Source organism: Gorilla gorilla, chromosome 16, assembly GCF_029281585.2.
Source record: "Gorilla gorilla gorilla isolate KB3781 chromosome 16, NHGRI_mGorGor1-v2.1_pri, whole genome shotgun sequence".
Lineage (NCBI taxonomy): Eukaryota > Metazoa > Chordata > Mammalia > Primates > Hominidae > Gorilla > Gorilla gorilla.
This window is the reverse complement of record NC_073240.2, coordinates 46,405,083-46,421,303: the sequence shown is the minus strand read 5'-3', so window position 1 is coordinate 46,421,303 and position 16,221 is coordinate 46,405,083. Positions and strand designations below refer to the sequence as shown.

The window sequence follows — 16,221 nt, the reverse complement described above, 5'->3', positions numbered from 1 at the left end:
TACAGAAAGAGAAGAAATGAAAGAAATGTCAGTAGAGAGATTCACAGCCTTAATGTAGCTGCAAGTAAAGTCATTGTCTGATCAGCTCAGAAGTTACAGTCCCTTTTTACATATCCTGGGCCTTCCAGTTTTCAGTTCCCAGATGATAATAAAAACTACTCTTGACTAAGAGAAGAAAAAAGAGGAAGACTCCATCCTGCCCCTTCAGACTAAAGCAACAGTATTACATCTGCTTGGTTAATTCATTCAACATTAATTCATTCAACAAATATTCCTTCTGTTGCAACAGGATTTCAGTGGGGAACACAAAAGTAGGTCAGTGTAGCCTTGCCCACTTCCCTCTCAAGAAACCAGGAACTACTGGGCAGATGGCTCTGTATTTACTTCCACAGGCCTCTAATGCCAGAGAATATGAACTTTGTTTTTAATTGTTACAAATGGAAAACATTAGTAAACCATCTTTGTCCAAAGAAAAGTCCATTTTTTGAGGTATGCATGAATGGCTACAGTCATGTAAATCCAGCTTCTTTTTTTCTTAATAGAGATGGGGCCTTGCTACATTGGCCAGGTTGGTCTTAAACTCCACACCTCAAGTAATCCTCCTACCTCAGCCTCCCAAAGTGCTGGGATTACAGTCATAAGTCACTGTGCCCTGCCCACAAACAAAACTATTTTTAATGTTCATCAGAAAATAAAGGTAGCAACAAGTTCTTTTGGTTAATTCCTTGTTTCTTATAATACAGAGTATCACTTCCTCTCATCAAAAAGCTATAGAACTTCTGATGAAATTCAACTGTTCAACTATTTATATTGAAAGATATAACTGATCATTCTCAAAGCGTCCACTTCAGCCTATGGCATTAATTTATTATAGCATTATGAATATGCCATATAGTTAAATAAAATGCTAATTTAAGAAACCATGTAATTGGTAAAGAGAAATGCACTTTCTTTAAAGAAAAAAAAATGGTACCCCAAAGGTTCTTTACTTCCAGTTCGCTCTTTCTGTTTGTTTGTTTTTTGAGACAGGGTCTCCCTTTGTCACCCAGGCTGGAGTACAGTGGCACAATCACAGCTCACTTGTGGCCTCGACCTCCTGGGCTCAAGCAATCCTTCCACCTCAGCTTCTGGAAAAGCTGGGACTACAGGCATGTGCCACCACGCCCGACTATTTTTTTAAATTACTTTTTGTAGAGATGGGTTCTCACTATGTAGCCCAGGCTGGTCTTGAACTGCTAGGCTCAAGCAATCCTCCTGCCTCAGCCTCCCAAAGTGCTGGGATTACAGGTATGAGCCACTGTGCCAAGTCTAAGTTCTCTTTTCTAAGTCTTCAATTATAAGCAGATCTATTCCAAATGCACAAATAAGTTCAATTTCCTACTACAAATTCAACATCTGAAAGATAACAATTCAACACAACAGAAGTTCAATCAAGGTTTCTTGTTAAAAAGACAAATTCTAAGCTTAAAATCTTAGCTATTGCTTAGCTAAGTCTTAGCTATTGCTAAGACAAGATGTCATTAAATTACATCAACTAAATCATACTTACCAAAGCATTAATATCCAACATAGAATGACATTCTTTAAATTTTGAAATCTCTTGTTCCAGTGTGTCTAACAATACAACTTGGTTCTGTCTGAAACAAAAACACACAGCCAAGACAAACTCTACATATTTAAAGTACCGGTCCATTAAAAGGAATCATATTCATCTTGGTTAATGGTAACAGTTAGAAATTAAGTAGGAAATGTATTAACTCTCTAAGGTTTATTTAATATAGAATAAGATTTTTCAAAATAATATTCTAAAGCCACATTCTGATAACTAAATGTGTCTTTTATTCTTGCTTCAATTTCTAATAACTAAAATAATCCAATCATTTAAAAGTATTTTATTACTTGTTACTTTTAACAACTCTCTGTATTATTCCAAAAAAGAAGTTTTTTATAGTATTTTGCCCAAGAAGTTCAATGTTTTATATATCTTAAAATTGCAACATTCCCATAAAGGAAATGAGGAACAATGGTTTTTCAGATTAGAGGTGAGGAAGATGCAGTATCAAGGGATAGTAAGTCAAAAAGAATAATTAAGCAGCAAGATGAAAAAAGCATAGGACTGGAAATCACAGCTTTCCCCGGCCAACAGCCAGTTAGTTATATGATCTTAGAAATTCAGTTTATTTCTCTGGCCTAAATCTCCTCATTTACAAAGTGAGAAGATCAGACCAGATAATTTCTAATGTTTCTCATTACAATTCTGATTCAAAACTCATTGAGGAAGAGAAGCCAACTTCCTTGATATTTCTTCCCACATCAATCAATGTTAGGATCACAGGAATAAGTGACATTAAAAGGGTCACCTACCTGAATATTTTAAAGAATGCTACAGAGAAAAATATGTGATTTGCTTGTAAAACTGTGCTATCTAGAGAATAATGATAAAAAAAAATAGCAACGGACAGCCTCAGGGCAATTACAACATCTCTACTATCCAGCACTGAGTCTGGCATACCCTACAGGTCATAAATTCATCTCTTGGCTGGGCACAGTGGTTCATGCCTATAATCCCAGCACTTTGAGAGGCCAAGGAAAGAGGATTGCTTGAAGCCAGGAATACAAGACCAGTGTGGACAACAAAGCAAGACCCTCTACAAAAACAAAACACACACACACACACACACACACACACAAAATGAGCTGGGTGTGGTGGCACACACCTGTGGTCCAAGCTACTTGGGAGGCTGAGGCAGAAGGATTGCTTGAGCCCAGGAGTTAGAAACTGCAGTGAGTTATAATCACACCACTGTACTACAGCCTATGTGACAGGGTAAGACCCCGTCTCTACAAATATAAATAAATAAATAACTTTGTCCCTCCAGCTTGGACTAGAGATCACAGAAAGTGAAATACAGAATGGATGAGAGGAAAACCCAGCAAGTCAACCATCCGAGATACGCAGGACAGCAAAAATAGGCTGTTAGAACTAGAAAACAATAGAAGGGGGAAAACAAAAAAATCAATGAAACAAAAAGGTGGTTCTTTAAAGGATCAATAAAATGGATAAACATCCAGTGAGACCAATCAAGAAAAAAAAAAACCCAAAGTATTAGTACTATTCATGAAAGAGCAGTAATCACCACTGATCCCATGACATTAAAAGGATAATAAATGAATATTTTCAACAACTCAGTGCTCATAAATTTGATAATGTGGATGGAATGGACTAATTCTTTGAAAGATACAAACTACCAAAACTTATACAAGGAGAAACAGAAAGTTTATGTAGGCCTATATTTATTAGACAAATTGAATCAGTAAGTAATAACCTTCCAAAAAAGACAGTACTGGGACCAAACAGCTTCACTGGTAATTTTTACCAAACATTTAAGGAAGACGTGATACCAATTCCCCACAGTCTCTCCCAGAAAATATGTCAGTCCTCCTTTATCTGCAGTTTTGCTTTCTTCAGTTTGAGGCACGTACAGTCAACTGCAGCTGTGCTATATCATCACAAGAAGGGTAAGTACAGCACAATAAGATATTTTGAGAGAGAGACCACATTCACTTAACTTTTATTATAGTATAACTGCTGTATTTTATTATTAGTTATTGTTGTTAATCTCTTACTATGCCTAACTTATAAATTAAACTTTATCATAGGTATGTAAGTATAGGAAAAAACATAGTGTATAAAGGTTGACATCCATAATCTGAAAATCCAAAATGTTGCAAAACCTGAAACATTTGGACAATGAATGACCCACCTGACCTCATGTGATAAGTCACAGTCAAAAAACTCTGTTTCATGCACAAAATTATTTAAAATATTGTATCCACTAGGGGTCTTGGAACATATCCTCCTTTGGATAAAGGGCAACAACTGCAGAAGCAAAAGGAGCACCTCCCAACTCATTCTATGAGGCTAGCATTACCCTAAAGCCAAACCAGATAAAGATACTACAAGAAAGAAAAACTATAGACCAGTATCTCTCATGAACATCGATATAAAACTCCTCAACAAAATATTAGCAAATTGAATCCAACAATGTGTAAAAAGAATTACATACCACAACCAAGTAAAATTTCTGCCAAATACGCAAAGCTGGTTCAATATTCAAAAATCCAATCAATGTAATATACCACATCAACAGGCTAAAGAAGAAAAATTACATGGTCCTATCAATTGATGTAGAAAAAGCATTTGACAAAATCCAGCATCTATTCATGACTATAAACCATCAACAAACTAGGAAGAGAGAGGATCTTCCTCAACTTAATAAAGAATACCTTGAAAAACCTGCAGCTAACATTTAGGGTGAGAAACTACATAATTTTCTCCTAAAACTAGAACAAGCTATGTCCCCTCTCACAACTCCTATTCAACATCATACTTTAAGTCCAAGCTAATACAGTAAGACAAGAAAAAGAAATAAAAGGTATACAAATTGAGAAGAAAGAAATAATACTGTCTTTGTTCCCAGATGATTTCCTATGTGGAAATTCCCAAAGATTCAACAAGAAACCTCCTGAAACTAATAGGCAAGTATAGTAAGATTTCAGGATACAAGGTTAATATACAGAAGTCAATTTCTTTCCTATGTACCAGCAATGAATCTGAAATTTAAAAAACAATACCATTTATAGTAGCAACCCATCCCCAGTGAAATATGGTGGTACAAATATAACAAAATATATACAGGAGCTATATGCAAAAAGTATAAAACTCTAATGAAAAATATCAAAGAAAATCTAAATAATAGAGAGACACTCCAAGTACATAGATTAAAAGACTCAACTGTTGTTGTTGTTCAGATAGGGTCTCACTTTGTCACCCAAGCTGGACTGCAGCGGCATGATCATAGTTCACTGCAGCCTTGAACTCCTGGTTCAAGGGATCCCCTGCCTCAGCCTCCCAAGTAGCTATGACTACAGGTGCACACCACCATGCCAGGCTGACTTTTTAAATTTTTTTGTAGAGACAGGGTCTCATTACATTACCCAGGCTGGTCTCCAACTCCTGGCCTCAAGAGATCCTTCTGCCCCAGGCTCCCAAAGTGCTTGGATTACCAGCATCAACCACCACACCCAGCCCTTCAATATTTTTTAAGATGCAAATTATTTCCAACTTGATCTAAGGATTCAATGCAATCCCAATCAAAATCCCAGCAAGTTATCGTATAGATATCAACAAACTGTTTTAAAGTTCATATGGAAAGGCAAAGACATAGAAGAGCCAATACAACATTGAAGAACAAAATTGGAAGACTCACAGTACCCAATTTCAATACTTATTATAAAGCTACAGAAATCTGGCCAGCCACAGTGACTCACTCCTGTAATCCCAGCACTTTGGGAGCCTGAGGCGGGGGATCACCTGAGGTCAGGAGTTCAAGATCAGCCTGGCCAACATGGTGAAACCCCATCTCCACAAAAAATACAAAAATTAGCTGGGCGTGGTGGCGCGCACCTATAATCCCACTACTTGGGAGGCTGAGGTGCAAGAATCACTTGACCCTGAGAGGCAGAGGTTGCAGTGAGCTGAGATCGCGCCACTGCATTCCAGCCTGGGCAACAGAGTGAGACCCTGTCTCAAAAAAAGAACAAACAACGACAACAACAAAAAGCTACAGAAATCAAGACAGCATGGTAATGGCAAAAGAACAGACATACTGATCAATGGAACAGAATAGAAAACCCTTATTAAATAAACCTACACAAAAACAGTAAACTTCTCTTTGACAAAGGTGCAAAGGTAATGCAGTGGAGAAAGGATAGTTTTTTTCAACAAATGGTGGCCAGGTACAGTGGCTCACACCTGTAATCCCAGCACTTTGGGAGGCCAAGGCAGGAGGATCACTTGAGCCTAGGAATTCAAGACCACCCAGGGCAATATGGTGAAACCCCATCTCTACAAAAAATAGAAAAATCAGCCAGGTGTGGTGGTGTGAACCTGTGGTCCCAGCTACTTGGGAGGCTGAGATGGAAGGATCACTTGAGCCCAGGAAATGGAGGCTGCAGTGAGCTAAGGCTGTGCCACTGCACTCCAGCCTGGGCAATAGAGTGAGACCCTGTCTCAAACAACAACAACAACAACAATAAATGGTGCTGAAGCAACTGGATATCCATGCGCAAAGAAATGCATCTATTATTAGACACAGACCTTACAAGCCTCCATAAAAATTAACTCAGAATAGGCCGGGCGTGGTGGCTCACACCTCTAATCTCAGCACTTTGGGAGGCCGACGCAGGCGGATCACCTGAGGTCCGAAACCAGCCTGACCAACATGGAGAAACCCCGGCTCTACTAAAAGTACAAAAATTAGACAGGCGTGGTGGTGCATGCCTGTAATCCCAGCTACTCAGGAGGCTGAGGCAGGAGAATCGCTTGAACCCGGGAGGCAGACGTTGTGGTGAGCCGAGATCGTGCCATTGCACTACAGCCTGGGCAACAGGAGAGAAACTCCATCTCAAAACAACAACAAAAAATTAACTCAAAATAAATCATAGGTCTAAATGTAAAATGCAAAACTAGAACTTCTAGAAGAAAACACAGGAGAAAATCTAGGTGACCTTGGTTTGGTGATGAGTTTTTAGACACACTACCAAAAGCACAATTCATAAAAGAAAAAACTGATTATATTTTTTCTCATTTATTAAATAAATTTATTAAAATTAAAAACTCCTGCTCTGCAAAAGACACTGTAAAGAGAGTAATAAGACAAACCACAGTCTTGGAGAAAATATTTGCAAAACACATAAAGGACTCATATCAAAAATATACAAAGAACTCTTAAAACTCAACAATAAGAAAAACAATCCAATTTTAAAATGAGCAAAAGATCTGAACAGACACCTGTTATCTAACAAAGAATTTGTCTGATCTTTGTCCCAGGTTTCTGGCACAGAGCTTCTAAAATCCTTGGAATTTTCCAAGTGACAGAAGTGTCTTTGTTATCCATGAGCTCCTTGGATCACACCTGAGTTTACGCTAATAAAGTGACTCATGATGGGCCCCTAGAGCTTCAAGATGGGAGGCTAATGAAAAATAACAAAGAAAGAACATCTAAATAATAGAGACATTCCAAGTACATAGATTAAAAGACTAAATTTTTGTTGTTGAGATAGGGTCTCACTCTGTCACCCAGGCTAGGGCACAGTGGCATGACCATGGTTCACTGCAGCCTTGAACGCCAAGCTGCTGAACACACTGATGTGCTGGCAGTGGGGGTTTCCTCTCACTGGGAGAGGAAACAAAAGTTTTATGTTCAGGAACCTCCCAGGCACTACCCTGTGTGTCTCTGCATTAGCTTGTCCTGATCTGTACCCGTTATAATACAACTGTAATTTTAAGTACAGTGCTTTCCTGACCCGTAAGTCTGGCCACTCTCAAAGAAGGTTCCAGAGAATGTGGCTGGGCACAGTGGCTCACACCTGTAATCCTAGGACTCTGGGAGGCCAAGGTGGGCAGATCACTTGAGGTCAGGAGTTCAAAACCAGCCTGGCCAACATGGTGAAACCCATCTCTACTAAAAATACAAAAAAATTAGCTGGGCGGAGTGGTGCGTGCTTGTAATCCCATCTACTTGGGAGGCTGAGGCAGGAGAATCTCTTGAACCCAGGAGGCAGAGGTTGCAGTGAGCCGAGATCCCACCACCGCACTCCAACCTGGGTGACAGAATGAGACTCAGTCTCAAAAAAAGGGAGAAAGTTCCAGAGAATACAGTGGGGCAGAAAAGATGACTCAACTTCATTCCCTTGAAGCTTTGTATAATTTACAGTAAATATGCTGACAATGTTTGTGAAGCCTTAATGCAGTGTCTGAGGAATGATTATCTGAGAGAAAAGCTACTTCCTTACAAGTTCCAAGTGTGAATTATCTCGAAGGGAGCTCCATGGAGGCCACTGACAACTGCACCTCTGTGGCTACTTTAGGGGCCTGGATCCCAGAACCTTGTTTTTTTAGTTTCCAATGTTCTTAAAATGATAAATACATACAAATGAATATTTATAACCTTTCTTATATATAAAGCTAAATTTTTTTCTTGGTCTTCCTTACTCATTGTTAGCTACAAAATAAACTTAATCCCTACCTACCACTACCTTGTCCTTTACTTCTCTGTGGACCTGTTTCTATAATGGTGAAGAGGCTTTACCAAAGGTTTGATGGCAGAGCCAGGACTAGAATACAGGTGGCTCTCAGTCCAGTACTCTTTCCCCTATATCTTTATTAATAGTGAAATTTGTGGAGAGATGGGGAAAAGAGGAGGAAATACTCTCTTTTTCCTTTCTCTGAAATTTGTTTACCTTTCCTTAACAGTCAAGAAGCATATTAACTACTAATGCATCATATTCAATAGCTAATTCTACTACTACCTGTGTAATCTTTTTCAAATTACTTAACCTCTCTGAGCCTCAGTTTCCTCAATTGTAAATAAGGATAATACTAGATACTTCATAAAGTTGGTGTCAGGAGTAACTGAGATATGTTAAAGTGCTGGGCATATAGTACATATAATAACAAACAGTAGCTAATTTTACTATCATCATCAAAATAATCATTGTTGTCTGGGTGCCTAGGAAGATAAGTAGGGGCTGTTTGAAACACTAAATTTTAGACAATATCATCATCAATTAAACTCTGCAATTAAAACTTGATTCCCAGCTTCCTGCAAGTAAAGTATTTTTCAGATATGTTTGCTTGCAGAGTTTCTTACCTTCCATCTATCACACCTCATACAACAACAAAGATTGATTGGCATCAAAATATAAGGTATATCACATGCTAGGGCTAAAAAAAATCTTGTTTGGGATTAGCACAAAACTGAGAAGGTTGCCAACTCCCTAACTATAGTAGTACACATGTAGTCTTAGAATAACTCAGTACCACTTTTTTTTTTTTTCCTTCGGAGACAGTCTCACTGTCACCTGGGCTGGAGTGCAGTGGCGCAGATCTCAGCTCACCACAAACAGCCCCCTGGGTTCAAGTGATTCTCCTGCCTCAGCCTCCCAAGTAGCTGGGGCTACAGGTGCACACCACCACGCCCAGCTAATTTTTTGTGTTTTTAGTAGAGACAGGGTTTCACCAGGGTGGTCTAAAACTCCCGACCTCAAGTGATCCGCCCGCCTCAGCCTCCCAAAGTGCTGGGATTACAGGTGTAAGCCACCGCACTCGGCCTCAGTACCACTTTTATATGCATTTAGCACCTTAACACTAAGGATTATAACATTACTTATAATTATAAAATAAGCACAGTTATTATTTCTCTCCTTTTGCCCTAATAAAGGCCTCTTAAGTAAGTTTTCAAAGGGTAGGTCTCAGAGCAGCAGCAGTTTGTAGCCAGTGTAAAGCTGACCACCACAGAAAGAAATGACAGACAGGCCAGCCTGGGCTATCCAGAGAGGTCCTGACCCAGGAGGAGGCAGAAGCTGAGTCTGTTGTCTGTGGATGGGAGCTGATAAAGCCAGAGTATATGTTTTTGTATACTGATCCCACTCTATGGGTTCTGTTCTATCTTAAACTGTTTTCTTAACGTATCCTCTAATCTTTGCTTACTAGTAAAGTTATCTACTGGGAATGAAACAGATCATCTCAGAAAAGATACTTACAGATCTCTGGCAACTCATTTGAACTAGCAACTGAAAACAAGCATGACTTTTATGGAGGCAATTTTTCAACTCTACTCAGAAACAGGTGTATATCCACCTGAACAATCCCCAATAGGCAATACTTTCATAAAATAATGATAAACGCCAAACCTAATCACAGATTCTAGGTAAGATTTAGGAGTACTTCTTAGAAGAGATCAAACACCCTAGGAGTATTCATTTCACTTTTTACATTTAGAATACTATGTACTCCTCTATTCCCATCTGCTATCAATAAAGATATAGACATACTCAATTATAATTGCATGTTAAAAAATATTATGTCTTAACACAGTATACAATTATACAAATTATGACTACGCCACAGACGAAATGAGTGTATATCTGGTTTTTTATTAGCTTACGTGAGTTCCTGGAGGGCTTGTTTTGATCTCTGCAGATCTGGCAAATAATGAGAAAGCAATCCTTCTGCCAGTTGCTCCACAGCTTTGTCTTCTATAGTCAAGTCCTCTATTAACCCTTCATCTGGAGAAGTGTCACTTAAACCTGTCCCCAGCAAAAATCAAATTTAGGAACCTTTTATTTATTTTATTTTTTTAGGCTGGTCAACTGAAGCAGTGGGATTAGAGAAGGAACAAAGAAATCTGTAACTGGTTGTGATCAATTAGTTGTAAACACCACTGCACTCTGACCAGCCAGAACCTTTCAAATTGACACAGCTAATAAAAGGAGGTTGGGGAGTAGCAGGTAGAAAGGAGCCCACAAATGGGGTTGAGAGCACACACACACTCTCCCAACCAAGGTATCCTTCTTTTCTTTTTAAACTTTTACCTCTGAGCTTCCTCTAAAAAATGAGTCATGAATGTTCAAAAAATGTTTTTTAGTTACTACTATAAGGTAAAGTCTATGATAAATGTACATTAACATACACAAAATTCTGTATCTTTATATATTTTTCAGGGCAGAGGACTTATAGTTTTCACTGGATTATCAAAGGAGTCTGAGGGCCAGGGGCAGTGGCTCACACCTGTAATCCTAGCACTTTGGGAAGCCAAGGTGGGAGAATTGCTCAAGCCCAGAATGGCTGGGCACGGTGGCACACACCTGTGGTCCCAGCTATTCAGGAGGCTGAGGTGGGAGGATAACTTGAGCCCAGAAGTTCATGGCTGCAGCAAGCTATGATCGCACCACTGCACTCCAGCCTGGGCAGCGGAGCGAGACCCTGTCTCAAAAAAATAAATAAATATAAAAATAAAAATAAAATAAAGGAGCCTGAGGCCAAAACGTGGGTAACGGTCACTGAACTAAAGCATTCTTGCTTTCAAAAGCATGAAGAAATTATATAAACAAAAATGCAATGCCTAAAATAAAGTATGTTTTCAATTCTATGGAAACAAAAAGGTAGGTCAACATTGATTTTGCATATAGTTCGATATGTTATTTACATGTAAAAGGGGGGTTGTTGTGTTATTTGTTAGGGAGGAGAAGAGGGATTTTCTAAGAATTTCTTCTCTCTTAAGATTCAGCAACTTAATTTACCATAGAAAATAGTGTATAATCATTGTCTTGTGTATAAATCTAGACCTGATGCTGGGATCAATGCCTCATCACTTTCCTTTGAATAATAAAAGTGTAAGCATTGTGCCAGGTATTCAAAAACATCTAAGATGAATATCAATCACCATTCCTACCAAGAAAAATACAATTTCCAAATAGGGCTTAATGGTTTGTAAGATGGAATCACTGATTTATAATCAGAGGAAAAAAAGTAAGATGGTCACTTTACTAAAATTATACACTAAAATTATGATTAATATTAAACTCTGAAACATCTCTCTTCAATTATAGTCTGGTAACCATCAGTAACATCAAATTACATCACTCTATAGAACAGTTATCACAACACATTGCTTGTGACACATTTCTAAGTATAATTTGTGCCACAGATTTAAATTTTGGCAAAATTGAGAAGGCCGGGCGCGGTGGCTCACGCCTGTAATCGCAGCACTTTGGGAGGCCGAGGTGGGCGGATCACGAAGTCAGGAGATCGAGACTGTCCTGGCTAACATGGTGAAACCCCGTCTCTACCAAAAATACAAAAAATTAGCCGGGCGTTGTGGCGGGCGCCTGTCGTCCCAGCTACTCGGGAGGCTGAGGCAGGAGAATGGAGTGAACCCTGGAGGTGGAGGTTGCAGTGAGTCGAGATCGCACCACTGCACTCCAGCCTGGGAGACAGATCGAGACTCCATCTCAAAAAAAATAATAATAATAAATAAATAAAAAATTTAAAAAATTGAGAAAAACAGTCTTGGCACAGTGGCTCATGCCTGTAATCCCAGCACTCTGGGAGGCTGAGGTGGGCGGATCACTTGAGGTCAGGAGTTTGAGACCAGTCTGGCCAACACAGTGAAACTCCATCTCTACTAAAAATACAAAAATTTCCTGGGCGTAGTGTTGTATGCCTGTAAGCTCAGCTACTCGAGAAGCTAAGACACAAGAATTGCTTGAACCTGGGAGATGGAGGCTGCAGTGTGCCAAGATTGTGCCACTACACTCCAGCCTGGGCGACAGAGCAAGACTCTGCCTCAAAAAAAAAAAAAAAAAGATTGAGGAAAACAACATGCTATCATATTCGAAGTAAGCTTTTTGAAAATCAAAATAAAATTATACAATTTTTATTTTAACCCTATGAAACACATGAACAAACTTTGGACTTCTCAAAGTTGCAAGGCAACATTCAAATAGGTAAGAGCTAACTAGAAACTGAAGCACTCCACATATAAAATAAAAATACAAAAACCAAAAACAGAAAAAATATATATATAGAGAGAGAGAGAGAAAAGTGAAGCACTTAGGGATATTAATGTACCAACTGTATAGGAAGTGAATAAATTATATCCACCAATTATGCCATTGCTTAAGGCTTGATTACAATAACAATGCAATCAGCAACTTTAAGTATTAATAAATATAGAAAACAATTTTCTTTATGTTTTATGATAGGAACACCCCAAAAAAGGGCATTTCAACTTTAAGGAATAACAACTAATTCACTTCGCTTAACAATATATACATACATTTTAACTCACAAACCCTCCTCCCACCCCAATGTTCTGGTTAATTATTGGATGAGTCTCAGTTACTCATTTTTTGTTTGTTTGTTTTCTCTTGTTTTTCTCTCTTTTACCCTCTGCTTCCAATGGTTAAGAAGTCACTCAAGTTTTTACATATATTTAATTACTAAGTTCAAGGTGCTTTATTGTGCAAGAGTAAAGAAGAAGAAAAGGAGGGTCCTTATTCTATTCATACGAGAAAGGTTTGCTGAACATCTATATTATGTACCAGGTTCTGAGATTACAACAATAAATAAGGCAAGTCCCCTTCCCTGGAAGGGCACAATACGAGGAATCACAAAATATGAGAAGTGAGGAATCACAGAAAATGAGAAACAGAAAATGTTATGGAAATTCAGGGGAGAGCGACTTTCATTAGGGAAGTCTAAGAAAAATTCCTAAAGGAAGTGTGGACACTGAGCTAAGGCTCAAAGAATGGATGGAGTTTTCATTCCTCTTTGTCTATTCGAGTGTTACTCACTGTAAAAACTTAAAACACTACAGAGGGAGGCACAAACTGAAAAGTAAAAATACTCCTTCTTACCCTCTAACTCCAGCATGAGCTACTCTGGAGTTTCTCACAGAGCCTTCCAGAAATTGTCTTTGTGTATCTATGCATATATTATTTTTATGACAAACGAAATATTACTCATACCATTCTGCAACTTTTAAAACATATATCTTAGGTATCTTTCCATACCAACATATAGGGATCTACTACATTATTTTTAACAGAATAGAATTCTACCATAGGTTGTTTAACCAGTCCCCCATAGATGGATTATTTAGGTTATTTTCACTTTTTGCTATTTCAAACAATGCTGCAGTGAGCTTCCTTGCTTATCTGCATATTTGTGTCACTTTCTGTAGGATAAATTCTTAGAAGTAGACTGTTGGGACAAAGAGTTTATGCATTTTTTTAAACAGACATTGCCAAACTGCCCTCCTAAGAAATTGGCACCAATTTGCATTCCCACCAACAATCTGTGAGGACTATTTCCAAATGGGGAAGAAATCTATGGCAGGAGTGGAATGGATGCAATATGGGTAAAGAAAGCAGCATGAGGAAAGGCTGGAATACAGTACAGGATTCTTCTGGAGAGGCATGTGGCATATGCAGCATAGCAATAGTGAGCTTTAAGACCAGAAGGCCAGTAAGGGCCTCTAAATGCCAAGTTAATGGTTTGGACCTTTGTTAATAAGTAGTGAGGAGCTATTTAAGGTTTCTGAGTTCAGGAATGACATGACTGAAGCTTTATCTTGAGACAGTGATGTGATAGCAGTGGGACAAATGCGTTGAAAGAGTAAGACTGGAGGTGAACCAGCCTTTCAACGGCTGTTTTAAAGGAGAAATTACAAGGAGATGGAACTGTATAGGAGAATCCCCTAGAGGTGGAAGGAGAGAGAGAGGAAAAAGTCCAGAGCTATTTCAAAGTTTCAAGTCAGAGTGACCTACCACCATTAACAGGATGAGACATGTTTTCATTTATGTACATGCCTTACGTGAGATTAGTGCAAAACAGCCACGTCAAAGTATCCAGCTAGCAGATGGAGAAGTAAACAAGAGTTAAGAGAGGGGCCCAAGTTTCAAATACATACAAGGAAGTCATATTTATAGAAGCGACTTAATGAAAGTGTGAAGAGATCCTTGAGGAAAAGCATGAACAGGAAAGTGCTGAGAGCACTATTTGGGGGTAACCCCTATGTTTCTGAAACAGGAGGTAAAAGAAAAAGCATATCCAAGGAGCCCTGCAGCCTTTCTCATCTAAGGCCTCATCTGAACCACAGAACACAGAAAATGCTCTGAGTGACCATTTTCTCAGTTCTCCCAAGGATGGTACATAAATAGTACCATTTTGGGTGCACAGCAAGTTAATTCATTCCATTCAATGGATGCCTTAGGGCATTAGAGCTTAAATCCCTCCTGGAACTCGGTCGAGAAGACTGCTGCAGGAATAGGGATGAAGTAATATCACCAAGCTGACCAAGCATTTCATGAGTGGTCAATATTATAGGATACGTCACCTCTCTGAATTATAAGCTGATCATCTTTCTGGTAAATCCATCCCCCACCACTGCCGTATGACAAATAACCAATGACGTACCGGAGTCAACACATAAACTCAGAATGGCTTCACCATCAACCGCCTTCAATTGCACACCCAATACAAAGCTTCCCCTCGGGACTTCAGTTCCACCCACTGCGCTGGGCAGAGGGGCCGGCGCGGTTCCCCATTTCTGCACTCGGGGCAGGGCCCGGGGGCCGCAGCCGCCAAAAGCCGCTTACTCCCCCAGGGTTTCTCCGGAGTTCTACTCACTCAGGTCCTCGCCCCTCACACCCAGCCCGGGCCGCGCTTCCCACCCGACAGTACGTACCAGGCGTCGGCTCCCCTGCCTCCAGGCAGTAGGGTGGCCGTGTCAGGGCCCCGTCCGGAGACGACGGCCCAGGGACACTCATGTCCCTCCAATTGGGAACACAGGGAAGAAGCAAACGTGTGGCTCGTCAGAAGCAAGAAGGAGGCACCCAACGACTCCAGCGGCTGGCCGGACAGAAGAGATTGTCGCACCCGGAAGTGACGGGGGCGAAAAAAACTGCAGGCTTCGGTCACGCGCTCGAGAGTTGGCTCTGCCCCATGGCGTTGTGGGGACCCCGCGCTGATATCGTCGTCTGGCCCCGGACGCAGTGTCAGCGGACTCAGCAGTGTGGGGCTCGAGTCCCTGCGATCCGATTGGTGGGAGCTGGGGGAGGACGGTGGTCGGTTTGGGCTGCTCACGGGGTGGGTCACGAAGACCGGAAGAGCGTTGTCTTTGTTGGACGCGGGCGAGCCGTCAGGCTTTGTTCACTGAAGCTAGGGAGAAAACAGGACTTTCAGCCCTCACGCGGCACAGCTTTTTAGTGTTGTCTCCGTGTTTAGGGAAAACCTTCAGAACAGGGAGTGCTCGCTTTCCCTGCGATTTGGACCATTAAAAAATTCGATGCCTAGGTCTCTGCGAGCCTCAGCCTTGCTAACTAGGGTTTTGCCACTTTTCCGGGCTCCCCTTGTTAAGTGTAGATGAAAGATTTAAGCCCTCCGTTGCAGCAGCTACTGAACATATTCGGCGAAGTTATCAGAAACTGCACTTGCTGAGATCCTGTGGAATGATCTCATGAATTCTGTTGGAAAACACTTAGAAAAGGGCGTAGGCAGCTTTGGACCAAAGAAAACGATTTAGCTCTGCCATCTCTAGCTTATACCCTCTCATCTCAACTGTAATGGTGGCCTCCTAATGTTGCTCCCCAATTATGCCTGTTCAGTTTTCTCAGCTGCAACCAAAGCTTATTTCAAAAAAATAAGAATTTGCAAGACTCAGAAACTTGCACTGGTTCCCCATTGCCCTTATCAGTGCATTCACACCCTTTCCTCTTTGGGCCTCTTTTCCTCTTAGTATTAGCTCCTTCGTATTAACTCTGGTAGGCAGAATAATAGCCCCTCAAAGATGTCCACAGCCTAAACACCAGAAG

At 40.2% G+C, this 16,221-nt stretch overlaps 1 protein-coding gene across 2 annotated transcripts in view; it reads right to left on the bottom strand.

Annotated features, from left to right (window-relative positions):
• BLOC1S6 (biogenesis of lysosomal organelles complex 1 subunit 6) overlaps positions 1-16,221 on the bottom strand; it is an 84,392-nt gene that overhangs the window by 4,957 nt on the left and 63,214 nt on the right. For both annotated transcript variants that reach the window (XM_055363615.2, XM_063698514.1), the window contains 3 exons: positions 15,096-15,568; positions 10,011-10,152; positions 1,550-1,637 (listed from right to left, as the gene is read on the bottom strand). In XM_055363615.2, coding sequence (XP_055219590.1) covers positions 1,550-1,637; positions 10,011-10,152; positions 15,096-15,177 — 312 coding nt within the window. In that variant the 5' untranslated portion in view covers positions 15,178-15,568. The remainder of the gene's footprint in view (positions 1-1,549; positions 1,638-10,010; positions 10,153-15,095; positions 15,569-16,221) is intronic.